This window comes from Passer montanus, unplaced genomic scaffold (genome assembly GCF_014805655.1).
Source record: "Passer montanus isolate IOZ18808 unplaced genomic scaffold, ASM1480565v1 scaffold191, whole genome shotgun sequence".
Taxonomy (NCBI): Eukaryota; Metazoa; Chordata; class Aves; order Passeriformes; family Passeridae; genus Passer; species Passer montanus.
The window spans coordinates 20,868-41,137 of NW_024366492.1; the positions used below are offsets into that span (position 1 = coordinate 20,868).

The 20,270-nt window shown below is 37.8% G+C and overlaps 1 protein-coding gene across 2 annotated transcripts in view; it reads right to left on the reverse strand.

Annotated features, from left to right (window-relative positions):
- Positions 1-3,712: 3,712 nt before the first annotated feature.
- The window catches only part of EDNRA (endothelin receptor type A), a 33,151-nt gene continuing 16,593 nt past the window's right edge, over positions 3,713-20,270 (reverse strand). For both annotated transcript variants that reach the window (XM_039706401.1, XM_039706400.1), the window contains exons 3-8: positions 19,012-19,139; positions 13,240-13,438; positions 9,304-9,456; positions 7,527-7,660; positions 7,046-7,154; positions 3,713-5,732 (exon numbers count right to left, since the gene is read on the reverse strand). In XM_039706401.1, the coding sequence (XP_039562335.1) occupies positions 5,592-5,732; positions 7,046-7,154; positions 7,527-7,660; positions 9,304-9,456; positions 13,240-13,438; positions 19,012-19,139 (864 nt within the window). In that variant the 3' untranslated portion in view covers positions 3,713-5,591. The remainder of the gene's footprint in view (positions 5,733-7,045; positions 7,155-7,526; positions 7,661-9,303; positions 9,457-13,239; positions 13,439-19,011; positions 19,140-20,270) is intronic.

The following is a 20,270-nucleotide window of genomic DNA, read 5'->3' on the forward strand; positions in this document are numbered from 1 at the left end:
ACTGTGTATATATTGGAAAGAAAGCTAATCTAAATGTATACTTTATTTAGAGGCAATACCAAAGAGACCACTGTACAACAATTTTAGAGGGAAAAAGACAAAAAAAACCTTTTTGACACAGATGTTTCAATAAATATGAAGTGTGGCTACAGGATGGCACAGTAGTTAATGATGGATTTCTAATCCTCCCCTCTGTTTAAAACATGTAGTAGGAGGTATGTTCTCTTGGAGAGCTTGAAGTGCTTCTCATTAATTGTTCTGGATGCTTGATTCAGTAACTTCTCAATCTTGTTGCTCCCAAGGACTAAGACAGTGAGATTGAAGTAAAGGCCTTATTCTGAGACGCACCAAAGCATTGATTTCAGAGCAGTTGGCAGACACTCAGTTACTCTCACAAATGTGGACAGAGTGCTTCTGAAGTTCAGATTGGGTTTGGTTTTTTTCCCCTTACCAGTTGTAAAACTTACTTTGTTGAGCTTTATTGTTGTAATAATAAGCTACTGTAACTAACAGGAGTTCAAGGCTGTGACTCAAGTGACAGCTCCGTTCAGAAGCAGTGATGTTTGTACAGGGGAAAAGGGATTTTAGACAAATAGTAGAGGTCAATTAATTTCATCTTCCTTAAGAGAAACTGGAGATGACCTACATTTTTTTTATTTAGTTCATATCTTCCTTTCCCACACTTGAACTAATGATAAACTGTATTTCTTTTAGAGCCATATTTTAAACATGTCTGGGTTTGGTGTCTTTTTTTTTTTTTTTTTTACTATGCAACTTGAGAGCTGTTTCTGGTCTGTAAACTTTTTATTTGTCTTCTTTTACTCTGATTTTGGAGAATTGACTTTATTTAGTCTTTGAAGGAGTGAGGAGTGTAAATTAGGAATACTTTGCTGAGCCAATACTTTGGAGCATTGATTGTGTGGAAGAAACTTTGCAAGGCAATGTTAGCGTGCTGTCTTGGTTTTTCTTCTAATGAAAATGCGTGCTTTGCCTCAGGGACCTTTGAGCAGGAATCTGTTGATACAAATGCATCAGAATTTGAATTTGTACCATGACTTCTCGCACACTGAAACCCATAAGGCTTCACAGAATCAAATTATATAGTAAGAAGATTGCAGTAAGTATGTAAATGATGGAAAAGAGGCATATACAAATAAAATATAAAATAAATAAAAGCAGCAAGTAATTCCACGAGCAAGGGAACTTACAAATACTCACTTCCAAGAATATATGGGTTGTGGTTTGATTCTCAGATGTATTACAAGTTGCATGCTCTGATCAAGGCTTTTTTGTTTCCCAGGGAAAAGGGCCGGTGTTGGTGTTCAGGGGCCTGTGGCCTGTGGTGGCTGTCTTCCTGCTGAAATTCCGATCGTCGCAGGATGCCTGCCAGACCCAAGGTGCCACCACCAGCAACTGTGGCTGCTTTGACAATGCCAAGTGCCTCCTGCCACCTGACATCAGGAACCTGGGCTGGTGACTTTTGTTTCCCAGGAAAAGGGCTGGCGTTGGTGTTCAGCGGCCTTCACCCAAGGGTCGCCATCTTCCTGCTGAAATTCTTAATGCGACACGATGTCTCCTAGACCCAAGGTGCCACCACCGGCAACTGTGGCTGCTTTGACAATGCCAAGTGCTGACGTTGGTGTTCAGGTACCTGTGGCCCTGACTCTCCGTCTTCCTGCAGAAATTCCGAACTGTGAGGGAGGCCTCCCACACCCAAGGTGCCACCACCAGCAACTGTGGCTGCTTTGACAATGCCAAGTGCCTCCTGCCACCTGACATCAGGAACCTGGGCTGGTGAGTTTTGTTTCCCAGGGAAAAGGGCCAGCGTTGGTGTTCAGGTCCAGGCCGGCGTTGGTGTACAGGCCTGCATCCATAATGTTTATGACATCTTTCTATCAAGTGAATTTATTGTTACGCACAAACTATATTTCAGAAATTTTCTGCATAAAGCATGAGTAGAATTTTGTTCTTCCTGCCATCGTGCAGTTCTGTTAAATTCTCTACAGCTTTATTAGGATGATAACTCTGTTCTGTAAAATTTATTGAAATTGGACAGGGGGTTGATAATTGGTTTGGAAGGATGGAGGGACAGTCAGGTAAACACCTGAAACTGACTGTATTAAAATAAAAAAGAATCATGTTCAGATTTAAGGGTAGCATAAGTATCTTTTCTTAGAACCAAGCTAATGGTTTTGTCAGGTGAGATTCATGATGTACTTTTTTTAATGCACAGGTGCTGGCTAGATTAGTTCTGAAGCACAGAGTTGCATATATAAATAAATAAATACAGACATAGATATGAGTGAAAACCCATGTATGCTGTTTCCTTGAAGTAAATAAAATATACCAAAGAAATGTTTAGTGAGGGAGTTTGAAAAAAATGCATATTGAAAACAAATAGATCAGCTGTATTCTAAAACTAAGTTATGAAGTGAGACTGCCAATGAAATTTTACATTGAGTGGTCTGACAAAAGCTGGGAATTCTGAGGTCTGCAAAAAAAAGATGAATGTGACAGTTAAATGGATTTTGATTATGATCAAACAGACAAAATTTTATGAAGTTAATCTGAAGCTTGTGGAATAGACCCTGTTTTGTCTGCAGACAAAAGTTGGCTTAGTTCAGTTGAGATTGATGTAAACAGCAGGATTAAAAATGTCTATAAAATGAGAAGAGAATGGAAGGATACTTGTGGAAAGTTGTACTGATGTAAAAGAGAAAGCAGCTTCTGTGTGACACCAGAATTGTTGAATACTTTTGTTGGTTCTTTTTGAAAATCAGCTTTTTTCAGAATTGAGGAATATTTACCAGGCAGAATATTTACCATTCTCAGTGTGAAGAAGAGGAGAGAATTAAAAAAGTATTTTGGGAACTTTTTCAGAAGCATTCCCACCCCCATTGCAGCTGCCACATCACAACACCCTTTGTTCTTACAACTGGTTTGTGAGTGGGAGCAGCAGCCACCAGTAAAAATACAAAAAAGCAAACATGACAAAAAAGAGTATGAGATCTCTCAGGACCTCGCTTGTCACTGTTATTTAAACTCTCTCTGTCCTTCCACAGGCTGGAGAACTGGAATGAGGGTCACCAGTTAGTTTTTGCAGGCTCTGATCCCGAAGTAAGCTCACTAAAGTAATTCTAAAGGGTTTTTAAAAGTACCTCTCACTTCTGTTAGATAATTTACCCTCTTCTTTTCATTAGTTAAAAAGTTTTGTATTTTTTATTGCTGCTGCCAAGGTCAGTCAGCATTATGAGCAGTAGGAATATAGTTTTTCCATCTAGGCTGAGGTGGTTTAAAGGATGCTTTTTGTGTCGTGTATCTCTGCCACATAACAGAGCCTGCTCTTGGGATGAAGGCAATAGATGTTGGAAATGTCTGTCCTGGAAGGAAAAAGTTTAAATTTTCACGACTTATGGTTTGCATCAGTGCTTGTAAAAGCATAGAAGTGACCCATTTCACAGTCTGAAACTTTTGCAAGTAGATGGGGATTTTTTGGTAGAAGTTAAGAACCCTAAACTGACCTAGATTGTCTTGATTGCTAACTGTCTTTTGTAGGCAGGTAGAAGCATTGTCTCTGGGCAATCACATTACTGGTTTGCAAGTGTATAAATTTTTTTTGTTCATCTAGCCATCAGGTAAATAGCAGAAAAGGGGAATGTACACAAAGCTTTCTCCTGCCTTGAAATAAAGGAGGAACAATTTACAACTTAAATCCAATCCTCATGTCTTTTTCTGTTTATCATCTCCTCGATACATTCAGTCAAAGCAGCAGGGAAGATTTCAGGATTTAGAGACTCAGTAACTCAATTTTCTCAAAGGAGAGCATTGTCGCTCATTTACTATGATTTCTGATACAGTTTGAGGATGAAATGTTCTGAGTAAAATTCAGCCAAGTCTCATTCCATACCATGCTCTTAGGCTCTACCTCAGAGCACTGTCAGAAGAGTGTATTTAGGTTTATAACATATGAACATAGATTTATATGTATTTATACAGGCATATATGTCACAGAGACAAAAGCACACAAAAAATACACAAACCAACCAATTTAAAGAACCTTTTTTAAATATACTTCAGAAGATTTGTGTGAATGTAAACATTGGGGAAAATTGTGCAGCAGAAGTCACTGTAGGCACTAGCATTTTGACCTCTTAAATAAAACTATGCAGGATTCCATCTTTCGGGAAAGGAAACGGATGTTTAAAAATTTGTGGAATTTTGATTACTGCTTCTTAGCCTAGCACAAGAGATGCTATAAATTGCCTTAAAGATTTGTGCATGAGACATATTATATATGAAACCACACTATTGAGTTCCACCATTTAATGAAAGGCTACCTATTAAAAATGTTTATAGGCAAACTGGAATCTCTTGCCATGTAGCCTTAATGGATGGAAATAATAAGGAAACCATCAGTTTACATATATGCAAGCAATAGCTTCTATATATTGTTAATAGTATTTGTATGGTTAACAATGCTGATAACCTATTAAACCTCATTAAAATCTTTGAATGTCTTGTAAGACAAAGAGCTCTGTAAGAAATAAGGCACAAAATATCCTTCTGCACATCCAACTCGTATGGACTTCTACATTTCTACATTCACTCTGACTATAACCTCATGTTCACAATGTGAAAACAGAGTGCATAGCTGCTCTGATAGTAACCATATTCTCAGAGTGCTGTGGACATCTTTAATAATGTTTCACTGACCCTCATTTCAACTTAGATTTAATGCAGCTATAGTCTAAATAATTAAAAGGTTCATATAGTTTAAGAATTAACATCAGGTTAATAAAACACATTGTAAGGTGCCCATCTGTGAGCATCTTCCATTCTTTTCACTGATACAGATTATGTTTATTTTGTACAGAGCATTAGAATAAATAACACAGTATAGTACTGTATTATTAATACCTCTTTTTTTGGTATTAATCTGTGCTTAAGTGCCAAATGTTGATGCTGTTTAAATGGTCTCTTCCTATATTTGAATACTGAAGTGCTACAAATGTGAACTGCCCAGCTAATGTCCTGATCCATTGTAACAGGTAAAATTCTGGTGTGGACCAAAACATTTTCTAACATAAACCTGAAAAACAGCAACAGCAACAACATGCAAAACAAACTGGTGTGTGGGCTTTATCCACCACAGAAACAGAACTTAAAAGACAAATGGGCAGAGAGAAAATACAGTCACAGATAGATTCCATTTTGATATCTTCTCAGAAATTCCAGAGTGATTAATTTGAGGTGACAGTCAGGTAAAAAGATTTCATTGTACCAGTCACAGACACTGGACAGTTCCTGCCTGCTTCAGAACAGCAAAACCACCTGTATAGTTCAAGCCATTTTTTTGTGTCCTAATCACATCAATATCCTTTTCAGAGGCAGAATTACCATCCAGTGGATCTCAGTTCACAGGACATCACAGTTACACTCACTCCATCTACTCAGTCACCTCTAGAATTAGGTACAATGGTGCAGATGTCTGAATTCATTACGGAACAGTCACTGGGCTTCCTGTTGAAATAGCTTTGTAGTGACTTTTATTTTCCTGTTTCATTCTGAAATGGTGTGAGAGTCCTTAGTTTTCAGTTTATGCTGTCTTTATGGCTGCTTCGGTCTGTATTGTGATTGTTTAGTTCTTGGTTTTTCCATTGAATGCTTGTTCCATTCATGGGCACTGAAGTCACCAAACTCTTAGACTGGGAGCAGCAACAGCAAAGACATGACTGAAAATGAGTAATAAATAAATAAATAAATAAATGTTAAGACAAATCTCTCCGTTCTGTGCAGATTGCCAGCCATATTTTTCATTCAGAAATGACAGATAACAGATTCTAGCTGATGGGAGTTCTAGCTATATTCGGGGCAATTTTTATCCTAGAACATAAATGATTGTTGTGATTGAGCGTCACAAGTGCAGCAAATTAGGCCCAGTCTGTGCCTCTTATTTGCAAAAAACTTTCACAGTATGAAAAGGAAAATTTATTTCACTAAGGTAAATAGATTGAGAACTTACAGAATTCAACACATATTGTTAGGTGCCGGGTTGATTGCTTTTCCATTGTACTTGACAAAGTTAGGGATCAGCATGCTGTTTAGCATGGAAGAAAAAAGAAGAAAAATTCCCCAGCCCGTGACTTAGTCTCTTCTCACATCTTAGAAAAAGGCAAAATTATTTTGGAAAAGGTTCAATGAACATAATGAGGTGTAACATCTTGCACACTTAGGAATAGAAGCTGATTTCTTACTTATCATGTGAAAATGCTCCCTTATACAGTTTGTAAATCTGAGCAGGCTACAGACAAACAGGTATTCCCTAAGTGTAATAATTCTTCTCATTTTTTCTCAGTAGTTTGGATTCTGCCTATTCTCAGACTTGAAGTTTAGTAGTACAGTCCTATCATCCTTTGTTTTTCATTGCAGATATTTCAGTCTTCCATTTCATTACTTTCTTTACTCTCTTTTTTTTTTTTTTTTTGCTTCCTGTTGTTGCCTTTAATAGGCGGACAGGGACTGCAGAGGCACATTGTCACAATGAAATTATTTTAGCCTTAAAATATGTTTGCATGTGTAGGAACTGGAAAATGCAGGTAGAAAACATAATTCATATTTGATTGCCAAAGTCAAGTCAGTGCCTGATTTGGTATTCAAGCCTGAAAATTTTAGTCATTAATGAGATTGTTTAATATGGGCAACTTGGTGTCATCGAGAGTGGACAATTGTTATCAAGCAAATTCTATTTAATGTGCATGTCACGTGCAGATAAATAGTATTTACAAGAGCATGTCTATCTCAGTTTACACATATGAGGACTATGTCAAACTTATTTATTGGTTTAGTATTTCAGATGAAGTGGATAGTTTCACTTTCATCTTGGTACATGTGCTATGTGAACTAAACTGCTAGCTGCTAAACCAGCTAATTTATATTCTTTCATTCCTTTGCATGCCTCTTCTCCCAGCTGTTAAAAATAGATAACAGCCAAGTGGTCCAATACAGTTATTTAACTGGACATAAAATCTTATCAAGAGAATCTTACCTGGAAACAGTTTTTAAACTTCTTGCTCACAAAATACAGAGCTATGGGGTTTATACAAGAGTTCATGGTTGCCAGGTTGATGCTGATATAATCCAAGGGCAGCAAGAAACTGGGGAAGAGGAAGACAAACATTTAAACAGTTTGTAGGCTACAGAAACATCTGTTTTCCTTGTGGTTACAGCCTCTTCTGTCACACAAACTCATTTTCTCTTACCTAACTCCCTCAATCTAATCTTCTACCATGCCATGTCTGTAATAACCTGTCTCACAGATGTTCAAAAAATCCAAAGTGATTGAAATAATGACAAACAACATTTGTTGAGATTATGCTATCCCATTAAAACTGAAACTGGTGAAAATAGGTGCAGCTTAAAATTAATGAACACCACAGTTGCATTGCACAGTGACATTCCTCATAGAAATTCTAAGCATACAGCATTATATTTTTCAGTACAAACTATTGGCATAGAAAATGAAGTACCTGAGCAGTTCACATCTGCTGGGGTCTTTTTCATTGTATACCATTTTCTTCAAAATCCGGCTCAGATGGAGAGGGAACCAGCAAAGAGCAAAAATCACGACTAAGCAGAAAACTGTCTTGGCAACTTCTCGGCGCTAGATAAAGGAGATAAGAATGCCCAATTCTGAGTGCCCAATTCATATAGCAGGTGATTGTAGTGAGTAATGCTGGCAGCAAAGTCAGTAATACAGATAAATTATAAAAGGATTCCCAAAGTGAGGCTTTCAGACTGATGTAGTACTCTTTTTTCATGGGGTTTGTCATGTTCTTGATCCTGGCCATCCTCAGCAGAACCTGCTCATCACTGAGGCTGGAGCAGCTGGGCACACAGATACTGGTACTGCTAGAATATTGTAGGATTCTCTCTGATATAGTGTTCTATAAAGGGATACTGCCCAGTATATTGATTTTGCTATGCGATCCTTACTATGAGATCTTGATGTTCTCAGGTAAATAGTTCCTCTACAAACATTTCAGTAATGTTGGTATTACAGCTTAATCTTGTAATACTTAGGAAATAATTGCAATTTAAGGGTTTTTTTTAAGTGGCTCTAGAGAGTTACAGATGTTTTAGTGAATTTTTGACAATGCATTCCAGCAGTGTTTGGTAGGCATGGGTTTGATAAAGAGAAGCATATGAAGGGGTAAGGATTCCACGGTAATATAACAGTGACAAGCACTGCTAGGCTCTGCCATGAAAGAACTTGAAGTCAAATAGTGATTACAGTCTTGTTAGGCTTTGTAAAAAGATAAACATTTTAAAATTGTGTCATAAAGTCATCCTGCAGCAGCCAGTCTGAGAAGCTTAGTGGGCACTGCAATTTAGGACAGTGGATTCCCCAACCTCCTAGTACATACCATTCTACTTCTACTGGGTGGAGTAGCCTGTGTGTGTGGCCCCAGGACACTGTGTTACAGTTCTAGGGCCCGATGAGGGAAAAAAGTGGAGAATCTGCACAAGGGGAGGATTTTCCAGTCAGCCTTGATCTGGAATGAGCCAGCAGAGGAGGAACCTCTGTGAGAACTCACTGTGATGCAGAGAGGACTGCTTTAGGGATTCACATCTGTGAACATGGAAGTCAAAAGAGTGGAATTTGAAGGGCTGATATTAATGCAGGGAAAAAGCTCCAGACTCTTTTAAAGTTCAGTTAAGTGTTAAACGTCAGCCAGCACTGCCAAACCAGCAAAGAGACCTGATGGTTCCATGAGCAACTTTGTTCTGTAATCCTTTGCTCTCTTCTCCTGTTGCTCTTTTCAAAGCAGCTACAGCAGTGCAATAACCCTGAGAGGCAAAATGCACTCTTTTCTAAACTAGGTTATTCTCAATTTGCTTTTTATATGAAACTACAGTTACATATCAAAGAGTGCCAAAAGGACAGAGGATCCATGGAGTCATATCTTTATAGAGAAAAAGAAACATTTTTGGCAAATCTTTGTAGTTAAATTTCAGAGCATTTAGCCAGTAGTGATTTGAGGTTAAAGAGAAGGAGGGCACAACTGTCAGCATAAGAACAGAAAAGGGTTAGCTTCCTGAGCACACTGTCTTCAATGCCTCCTTATACAATGATTTAGTCTTTTGTTCCAGGTTTAAATGAATGCCTTAACATCATAAATAACCCACATGCTCACTTTCTACTTCTGTAGTTTACTGTATTCAGGTACACTTTGAAATATTTCTAAGGTAACCCATAGAGAGAAGAACAATATTTTCAAGCATTAGTGTTTCTAATATATTTACCTGCTTGAGGTGTTCACTGAGAGCAATTCTCAAGTTGCTGTTTCTTCTGTTTAACATTTCACAAGTCATTAGCGTATAAAAGATGGCAGTACATGCCAGCGGCATGCAGAAATAGAAACCAAACAGCCACCAATCCTTTGCATCTTTGTAAAACTGTAGATAAGGAAAAGAAGAAAGCAGATATTTTCTTATGATTGAATGCAAAATACCACAGAAAGACCTTGGTAAAGCATGACAGTTGGTACACTGGTATCTGTCTGTTTGCTTATTGTCAATCTCTTTTTGACCAACATCAAAATAGGAATTGTGGTAGTGTAAACATTTACAGATAGTCTGCCTGTACCTTTGTCGCAATCTATCTCAGGTAGGAATTAATTTTTTTGGTTGTACTTTCTGAGCATTTATATTCATTCATGAAAACTGGAATACAGCTGCATGAAAAAGACCTGCCAAAATGTAGACAGTGTCAGTCTGAGATAACGAATCTTACTAAAAGCCTGTCTCAGGAAATGCCATTTACCCCTAAAGCTTCTGTCCTGATGCCAAAAAAGGAAAATTCAAAATGTCTTGTAAGTTTAATCACCTTTTGTTATCAGTGAAAAGGTTGGCAGTTGGTTTGCTTATGTACTGGGCAGATAGGAGCCACTTCATAAGTGTTTGTCTGATATGTGCAAAGCTTAGGGATGGCTTCCAGTGGTACAGTTACTTTTAACCCTTGACTGCCATTTCCACCATTTGCCTTTTGTGACGGGACAATGAGGTATTGATAGAATAGCCACACTTTTCTCTGTGTAATTTTAAGTATTAGCTGTGATGTAAGCAGTGCTGTGAGTTAATACATTTATGTATTGTGGGAAATACTACATTTGAGAAAACATTTAAAATAGCTCTTTTCTGTAGAGAATCGTGTTTGCAGGCTTCAGAATACTGTATCTTGGTTTTTAACTTTTATGCTTAGCCAAAAGTATGTGCTGAAATATAGCATTTCAAACACTTCCTGTGTCTAGGTTATTAGTATAAAAGGGATGTGTCACTCTTTCCCCCAGCTTGTTTGTTCCTAGAGGATGTGCTCTCGTAACATCACAGTTCCCACACCAAATGTCAAAATTCTTATGCCTGAGGATTTTTTGGATCCTGTTTGAAAAACTCAAACTTTTGACATCATGTTTACATTTAAAACCAAATAGCACTATACTTTGAAAGATGAGATAAAGTTGATACAATTCACATACTGGTGTTTAATAATGTTACTTTAAAAATCTACTTCAGTTACATTAGGAAGTTGATTTGCTAAGAAAAAGGGAGTGCTTTTGATTTTTTTCCCTCTGCCCCAACACAGCTGCATACAGAATTTGCTAGTTTAGATTATGCTGCTGGTTTCTAAGCCACAATCCGACCTCACTCTGGGACACTGTTGTGTTGATTAACTTGTTTCCTCCTCCTCATTGGCTTCCTCCCTGAGAAGGGGCTGCAATCTCCTGCATAGCTGCACTTTCCTTGGGGGCAGAATTTCCCCCTCTGGGAGCAAAGCGTTTGCCAGCAGAAAACCGGAAAACAATATCCCTCGTATTGGAGGAGCTTGTACTGAGGGCAAATGTAATTACTGCTCCTTCTGCAGAGCAAAGGATTACAAATACATGGAGACAATTATCTTTTCCATGACAAATTCCTCCAAGTCAGCCTGCAATCACATTGGCTGGGCAGCACTACAAAATGTGTACTACGTGAAACCATTCCATGTTTACAAGGAAAACTTTGTGTCCTACCAGTGTTCCAGGCTCCATGAGCATTGCCTGTTGGTCAAGAAAACACCGGAAAGGTCTGTGTCACAGCCCTGAGCAATACATCACTTCTGGATGAGGAGTTGGCCTCGTGGAGCTATAAAACCTACTCTAAAATGTCTGTAAATGATTAATTGAGGAATTTGAGTTTCACAAAGCTTACATCAATGCACAAAAATGGGTTGATTGAAGAGAAGTAGACATTCTTTTGTTTGTCTTGAAAGCCCACATGGAACTGGTTTTCTACAGGAAATGTGCATTTTAAACAAGTTTCCTAGTGCGCTCTGCCTCTTGGGAATCATGGTCTAGCATGAATATTTTAAATCTTTCAAAGATAGCTTTAAACATGAATAAAGCTCCTATTAAAAACAGAAGTTAATAATAAATCCTTCCTGAAGTTTAGTAATTGTTTATTGTGGTGTTTGTGGTAGTAAATACTATAGTTAAGGTTAAAATGGTATTTCCACTTTAATCTCATGTTTGTACTTGCTTGCAACACATTGAAACACAAAGCTCTCCATTTTGACTGACACATCCAGCATTTACTCTCAGCTTGGATGTAACTGCTGGTTTGTTTCCCTAAAAACTAAACTGCTATGGGAAGATTGGCACTTCTGAATTATACTGAGCAAGTAAGAGATACTACTTCCTGCTGGGAAAACAAACCAAGCTTTTCTGCTTAGAACATTAAGAACAGAACAGTAATCATTAAAGTTTAGCATGCCTATGGAAGACCTGAACTATAATGTTTTTGAGAAAAGGGAAAACTGTTCTTTTTCTTAGGGAAAAAGGATGTGAAGGTTGTCCAGGTACATTTGAGGAGAAAAACAGCCATTAGAGAAGGGAAATTTTGCTGTAGTGTCTAATTCATAAATCACAGTCTTATAACTACAGTATCTACAGTCATATAGGCTGTGGAGTGAAGAAACAAAAATATAATAAACTCTGGGAAATTCCACTCCATCTTTACCTGCATTAATTATTTTCATTAGGGAATACCTTTTTTCTTCTCTTTCAATTATCTCATGCTCTTTTGGCCATCTCTATAGTCTTTGTAACCCTACCACAGCTGGGGGTATTCCTCTGAAAAAGTAATCATTCACACTTTTTATTTTCTAAAATTCCTAGCTCTACTTTACCTTATCTTTCCCAATTCTAGGCCAAGTTACGTTCTGGTCCAATAAAAGTAGAAGAACCAGACATTCAAAAAGGAGAAACGTAATACTCTGTTATGAAAAATTCTAGTCCAGAAAAAAATACTGAGTTTTTCTCAAGACTGAAGACCTGGTGCTATCTGCCTTCTCTGCAACAGATCAGATTACTCTTTCTTTTTCATTACTGGATGAATGGTACCTGGCCTTTCATTGTATTCAGAATTTTTAAAAAATTAAAGATATTTTCTCATTGTAAGGCCAGGTGGAAAACCACTATGCCCCTATGCAGTAATCTGTTGATTCTGTAGTGACTTCTCACCTGAGCAGCTGTGCAGAAGTTGATGTGGGTATTGACAGCTGTTAATCTGCAGGAGCACAGAGGGTGAAGGGTAGGAAATATGCCAAAGCAGCCTGGGGTGTCTCAGGCACTCCTCTTGCTCTTCAGCTGCTGTATCTAATGGCAGCTAACACTGCTCAAGCACCTAGCTGGAGGTGTGGGTCTGTCAGCTTTGTAGTCGTGATTTCTTGTAAACTACAGGATTATTTTTTTATTTGACATTAATGCATGTAGCATGGCCCCACCCTTTTCTTTCAGTGCCAAAAGAGCTGACTACTGCATAGAGAAGGATGACTAATCATGGTAAAGCATGTGTTTTGACATTTACAAGCTACAAGGTGTTGCACCTTGAAACTCAAAACTTTTCAAGGCTCTGGCTACCTTGATACATCTCTTGATTGTACTTTTAGCAGGTATGAATTGCAAATGTCTGTAGTAAGAATCTTCAGTAGCAAAGAAATGAAAATGCAGTAAAGCCCCATTTAATCTATCTGGCTGAAAGCAGAGACAAGTCACTGTGAACACAGGATCCTCTTTGCACCAATACACACTGAAATACATTTTGCAGTTTAATCCATGAATAAACTCTCTTATCATCCAATATCTTGATTATCTAACCCACATACTGTGGGTTCCAAAAAACAGAAGACAGGATGTTACTTACCAACATGAAATCATTTGTAGGTTTGAGCATGCAGGTAACATAACTTGCATCCTTGTATTTGAAAGGTACCACGGCAAAGCCAATTGCTTCTGGGATGGCCAGTATGAAGGACAGAAGCCAAATGGAGAAAATTTCAATAGCAGTGATCATCGGGATTCCAATCCCCTGAACACGGCTCCAGGATGCCACAGCTCTGTACCTGAAAGAGACAGGTGTTAGTTTCCAGCCCATGCTTTCCTTCTTGAAAGTTCATGGTTCAGTGTCATATGGCAAGTAAATTCCTAAAGCTGACATCTGAGACTTGTATTGCTTGTTTTTTCTGCATATTCCAGGGCCTCTGCCAGCTATCAACTTACCTAGGACATAACAGGGCACATCAAGGGATGGAGAGCCCAGAGCTGGCTGCTCCTGTTCTGCTTGGGTGTGGGATTGTGTGGAATTCTGCTGGGTGGACTGCGCTAATGATTCTAATTAAAGTAGGCAAGGTTTGTGAGGACAGACTGTATCTTTCACTAAATAACTGCCATAACAGAGGAAAAAAAGCTTCCAGGCACACAGCCATTCTAACAGATACAAAGCATCCATCTCCTTCAGCTACCTCAGCTGTAGCAGCAGTGCTATCCAAAGTGAAGCTGTCAGCTTCCAGCAAATTAAACACCAGGAAAATACTCTCGATGAAGTGAAAAGTCATTTGTACTGTTCAATGAACTGAGAGGATCTTTCTTTAGTTGTCTCTCAGTTTTCAATGAGCTTGTAGAAATTTATTAGCCTTGAGACCTCAATCTCTCTATCAGCTCTGGTCAGAAGGTTGTAAAATTATTCAGAGAAGACTTATAGGTATAGGATACAGAGTGCAATCCAGTCCATAGGCATAGGATACAGGGTGCAATCCAGTCCATAAACTAAATTTTCAGTAGTAGATTTAACTGTTGCCCTACAATTACTGCAGTAAACTACTTGCTTAGCATTTGCAACAATTTGGTAAAGACGGAATCAGTGGAAAGAACCAATATTATTTTTGATCTTGTAATAATCTGAAATTCATTCTGGAGAGCTCTCTGTCATTAATGATGTTACAGCTCCTGAACTGCTTATTTTGCTTACTTAAAATAATAGCACCTTACTGTTTGGAATGACAGTGCTGCATGGACATATCATGGCATCCACTGATGAAATAGTCTTCTTTGGTTGAGGATAAAAAAATCAAGAAAGGCTGTTTGTCTGCTTAAAAAAATATCGTATTAGGAAGGGAAATACTGTATCTGGAATTTTTGAGATCACAGAATCACAGAATGAACTAGGTTGGGAAAGACATTTTGAGATGATCAAGTCCAACCAAAATGGAAGGAATGAGGAGATTCCAATGGGGAAAAACACTTTTTGAGGGCTACAGGACCTAGGCTACAGAGATCAGGAAAATTTGGTTATTGAAAGGCTTTCTAAGCCCTCCTTTAACCAATACAGTAACACTGGATTCACACACAAATCATTTCTTCTGATTTCTTGTATCACACCCTCTTTTTAGCTTGGAGGTGTGCTTATTAACTAAATGGAAGACTTGGGAATTCCATCCCCTGTAGCCTCAGTGTTAGAGGAATGACAATGCCTGAATTCAAATCCAGGCTTAAGCCCCTCACAAAAACTTCAGCAAGCATTGTTACCCAACATCACTGGAAGGTGTCAGGGCCTGCCATCATCCCTGCAGAAAACAGACTGGAGAGCTTTGCCTTGATACCTACAGCAGTGTCGTGCACAGCACAGTCACAGGTGAACTACAGACAGGCTCTCAGAGCATCATTTCTACAGAAATGTGTGTAGAAATACTTCAGGTATAAAAAAGCAAACTACAGCTTGGAATTGCACATGAAAAATAAACATATAATCTAATGGCATCCTTATGTTCCAAGAATATGAAAAAGGGAAGGAGGTCTCTGAGATTAAAATTCTGAGACTATTGAAACAAATTGAACTATACTGGGAGAACTAAGAAAGAACTATCCAGTATCATATCTTCTCACAAATATTCATATTAAAATCCAAATTTAATTTTAAATATTTTGTCATCCTGTAATATTTCTTTTTGCCAAATATCAAATTCTGGCTTTCATCACCAAACGGAACATGCATTGAAATGGAACCTTTCACACAAATGTTCAAGTATTTGTGAACTGTAGAAATTTGACAATCAGTTCGAAGTTTACTTTCTACAGCCTGGCAATTTTACAATCATTTCTGTCAGCTGCACAAGGTACTATCCCCTCCTTGACTGACTGATGCTCTTAGCAAACCAGGGCTTGTACACTGTATATATTTTTCAAGTAGCAAATATAAAGCTTGTTTTGTGTTACCTCTGTAAATATAAGACTGACAAACAATGACTTGAAAACTGTGAATCCAGTTATTTGCTTTCTTGCATTTTTGTTCCTGTTCTTTTGAGTTACATCTATTTTGCACATAAGGAGATTGCTATGCACAGCAGTAAGGATTTGGGTCCTGTATGTATTTTTCAGATTTTTTTTTCAGTTTACAATTCAAATAACTCTCAAATAGGGAATTGTTAGCCAAATAATTTTATTAATATTTTCAGCTAAAACATAAGAAGCTCAGAAATTACATCAGAATTTGCTGAATGCATATTAAGCTGCAATTACTCGGTCTCTTTACTCACTGTTGTAGGAATGATTTGAAAAATAGTGGTAGCAATAATAATTTTACTAGTAATAATTTTTCAGGTGGGTGTTCTGTGGGTTATGTAATACAGAGGAACTTTGTCTAGCCACAAACCTCCCACAATCAAGAGTGAGAAAGTACTGCAGGGTTTATTTCCCTCATACTTGGAAAACATAGGATGTCTGCCAAGGACCTGACATAAAATGCATGCATAATGCATTTCATTTAATTCCTCACTCTAAAATCTGTGTGAGATTTGTCTAACTTTCCTTTTCTTCTGTTTATTTCCCTCTTGTCTCCAGTCTTGTCTAAAATGTTCACTTTTTTCCAGGTCACTTCCTGTTCTTTGCTTGATATTGTGGCTCCTCTTCTCTCCCTTTTTGATTTTCAACTGCTCATGCATGTGCTGTCAACTTGTATACGTACACACAATTAAATAATTTGCACTCCTATCCAGTTATAACATGCTTAAACCATTTCTTTCAGAAGGACATCTTGTCTGGATCTGAAAACATCAGTGGGTGCTTTTGTTCCCCTATTCCTTTTAACTTAGATTAGAAATCAGGTGTTAATTAGAAAACTAGGTGTTCAAATGGACCTGTAGTATAGCAAGTGTCTGTTCTGTGTGTATCATCAGCCCTTTGTAAGGGTGAAAAGCAATGCAGGAAACATAAGAGACAGGATCAAGCACGTATGAAGCAGTCACTGTCAAGATGAGTGCCAGGACTGTTCCTAAATGTCCCTGATGTTGCTGGTACTGAAGTGTTCTGCTTCCTTATTAGCAACCACAGCTGTTCTTCATTTTATGCTACTATCTTAATGCAATAAAGCTCTTAGAGTTTTATTTTAATGTCAAAATCTTGACTTGTCTCATACATTTACTGTGAGTTAGTCCAGATAAAAGTATTTACTTTAGGATCATTGTTCTTTGCACTGTGCTATGCAGAGGAGGCAAGAAGAGAGTGTATACGTGTAAAATGAGATTCATATCTTCACTTTTCTTCTTCAGCCTATTTCTTCATCAAAATCATTATGCCCAAGACATAAGCAAGAATAAAAACTCAGGCAGGGAAATATCCTTCCTCTTAGTCACACTTAGGCACTGTTTAGAAAAAGAGTCACTCTATCCTCACCATCGTGACCTAGAGTTTAAAAATGCCTGGGGGGCATCTGAGGCAACTTCGAAGTGAGCTTCCTCCGAAGGGTGAATTGGTGGCTTTCTGCCAGCCTCTTAAAACCCTCTCCACATGTGAGTGGCCATTGTTCCCCTTGGGCAAGCACAGTTAAACCTTAATACACTGTCAGGGCAAGTCACTTCAGGGCAGTAGTAATGAGGGGAGTTTCACAATAGGATGTAGTTAGCACAGGGATCTTCCTGATAGAAAAAAAAAAAAAAAAAATCCTGTTCTAACTTATGGCTGTAGTCTGCAATAGGGATAGAGAGTCAACAGCGACTAAAAAATATGGAGCTCTGGATTCTCTCTACCTATTGACTTCATCTTTTATGTGCCATAGGATGGAGTATATAGAGACCCAAAATAAGTATAAACAAGATAACTTTCAGGAGCTTTTTTAAAGCAAGAATTAACTTGCCCATAAACCAGAAACAGTCCCGCTGTGACAGCACACTATTTCATATGTACTCATTTTCCATTCTAGAAAGCAACCATTAGCTGATGTGGAATTTTGTGTTAATGTGCCCAACTTTCACTGTCCAACGTAACTTATTGAAGGTACTCTCTGCTTTCATGGTGATTGAAGCTAGATTCAGTTCTTGTTAGCCAATCTGGCTCCATACATCTGTTTCCTAACACACATCCTCTGCAACCACTTACTAGAGTAGCAACAGATGATAAAGAATATGTCCTTGGCAAAGTGTCTAAGCTAAGGGAGGAAATTAAATAGTCTGAGTCTGATCCCATACCAGATTTTATACTCAAATAGAAACAGCATTTGGTTATTGTGAGGATTAGCAAATCAGTCCTTGTAAAAAAACATATATATCTACTAAAAGGTAGCTTCAGCTGAGTTAGTTCCAATTTATAAAAATGTATATGACAGTGGAACTTCATCTACTGAAACTGCAGTTGTCAGAATTTATCTAACAAACTGTCTCATGTTTCGTGTGCTTGATCTATGATTTATTCCTTAGAGGGGCTCATGGGGTTTTGCTCAGTGGTGGGCAGATATTGTTTGAGAAATAGAATTGGTTTTGTAGTTCTCAGACTCAAAAAATGGAAGTAGAACAGTATTACCTTTTTTAATTTTTAATTTTTTTTTTTAATGGCTTTGGCTATTGGTGTACTAATGCAGTAAGGAACTGTATTTTAGGTATGGATAGTACCAGTGATTTATCCACTGCAAACCTTATACATTAACTTTTTCTCTAAAGCCAAAACAAGATTAATTTTAAAACTTCTTTGCATCCCTGTACTAATAATACACGTACTGCATTTTATTTAACAGTATTTTCTGTATTTAGAGGTACTGATATTTTGGAGTAGAACATGATCAAGTAACTCAAGACATAAAACCAACTTTTACATAAGTCAGGTGTTCATCTGCTATTGCATTTTATGTATTAAGAAAAAATAGCAGAGGCATTAATTCTCAAGCCACCTATGTCAAACTATCAAAGCAGGTTTCCAGCATATTTTTCAGTAGTGCTCTGTTAGTTTGGAAAGTTAGCAGAATAAACCCCTGTTTATTGTCTATAGGCAGTGAGTTGAAAAACTAATTTTTAAGCCTAAACATTATGATCTTGTTCAAATACAAAAAAAGCCATGAGTGCATATGAAAGAAAGAAATCTGAGTACTGAGTCAAACCCCAGTAAATTTTTGTCTGGTGAAAGAGATTGAAATAATGCTTTACCAGAACTTTTAAATACCTTTAAAAAACATGTGAAGTTCATTAGCCCAAGGACTTAATATTATACTTTGAGCCACAAACGTGGTGCTTTGCATTAGCCAAAATATAAAAGACCAGAATCTAAGATATATCTGTATTGTAATCTGCCTGCTAAAAAGACCATGCTCAGTGCTCCCAGATTTAGGAAGTCTGCACGTGCAAGAACAGTGGCAAAAGAGTAAAGGATACTGTACCTGTCCACACTAAGGGCACACAGGTTAAGGACTGTGATTCCCACTGATGCCTTCTGGATAAAGGGAAGGAATTTGCAAAGAAACTGTCCAAATTCTGTATTTCCAAAAGGCCACTTCTGAGCGAGGAGCTAAAGAGAAGATACAAAATAATCAGAATATTTAAACAGTAACCTAGCAAGTATGCCATAATTGCAGTTATTTCCTGTCTTAGACGCAGCCAGTGTAACCTTGAATTCTCCTTAACTCAAGCATATCCTTAGTACTGAGTGGATCTGGGAACTAACTGCTACTGTGGAAGCACAGAAGTTGAAAGTTTACATAAAATGTTGACCTCATGGTGTTGCAATACTAAATTGCATTGTTAATTTTTTTTATTATTGTGAACCTGCCAGCAGTACTGAATCATGAAAATCCAGCTCAAGCCTGTCATAAATGGTTGTGATTGCTGTGTCCCAGAACCAGGCAGTCAAAACATAACTCAGGGTCCATAATGAAATACCTCAGAGCCAAGTCCTGATGCTGCACGCAAATAGATTCTTGTCATGGTAAATGTACCATTGAGTAACTCATGGCAATATTCAGTGCCAGACTCTGAGGAGTGTGAAGAAAACACTGTGCATGCATAATTTGTTCCATATTGCATTTTAAAGGACAACCGTGCAAACATGTGGGCTGTGCTTCAAGGCAACAGAAAGGCATCCATTGGAAAGATGTGAGTGACTGGGGCTTAGAGCAATATTTCCAAGGAGGCATTTACATAATAAATATTAGTACAGTGATTCATGTGCATAGTTGTGAAGAATTAGCATATAAGTAGTAATATTTCCAGCTATAACTGCTAAAGCTTTGAACATGTCTTTGGTAGCAAGTGTACATATAAAATACAGGACATAAAATTATTCAGGATAATCAAATCCACAACTGGCTGCAGAGTCACAGAAGATCACCCTTTACCTGTGCTGACATTAAAATGGCAGAGTACATTCAATGAAATGTGCTTAATAAAAATTGAGTACATACAAAGTACTGAGCCCCAATTTAGCTATTTTAACTCAAGTAAGGGATATTTCAGCCCTCATGAATAGTTCTATTAAAAACAAAGTTAGTAAACCTCCTCGCTCTTGCACTACAATTTTGTTCATCTTCTTCTCAAAGTCTCTGCTGCTGAGGCTTTCTTAGTGGTAGGATGTTCATGCTTTGAGAGTTAGCTTTGCAACCACAAGGATTAGAAATATTTTTTAGGTCTTGGAACACACTTA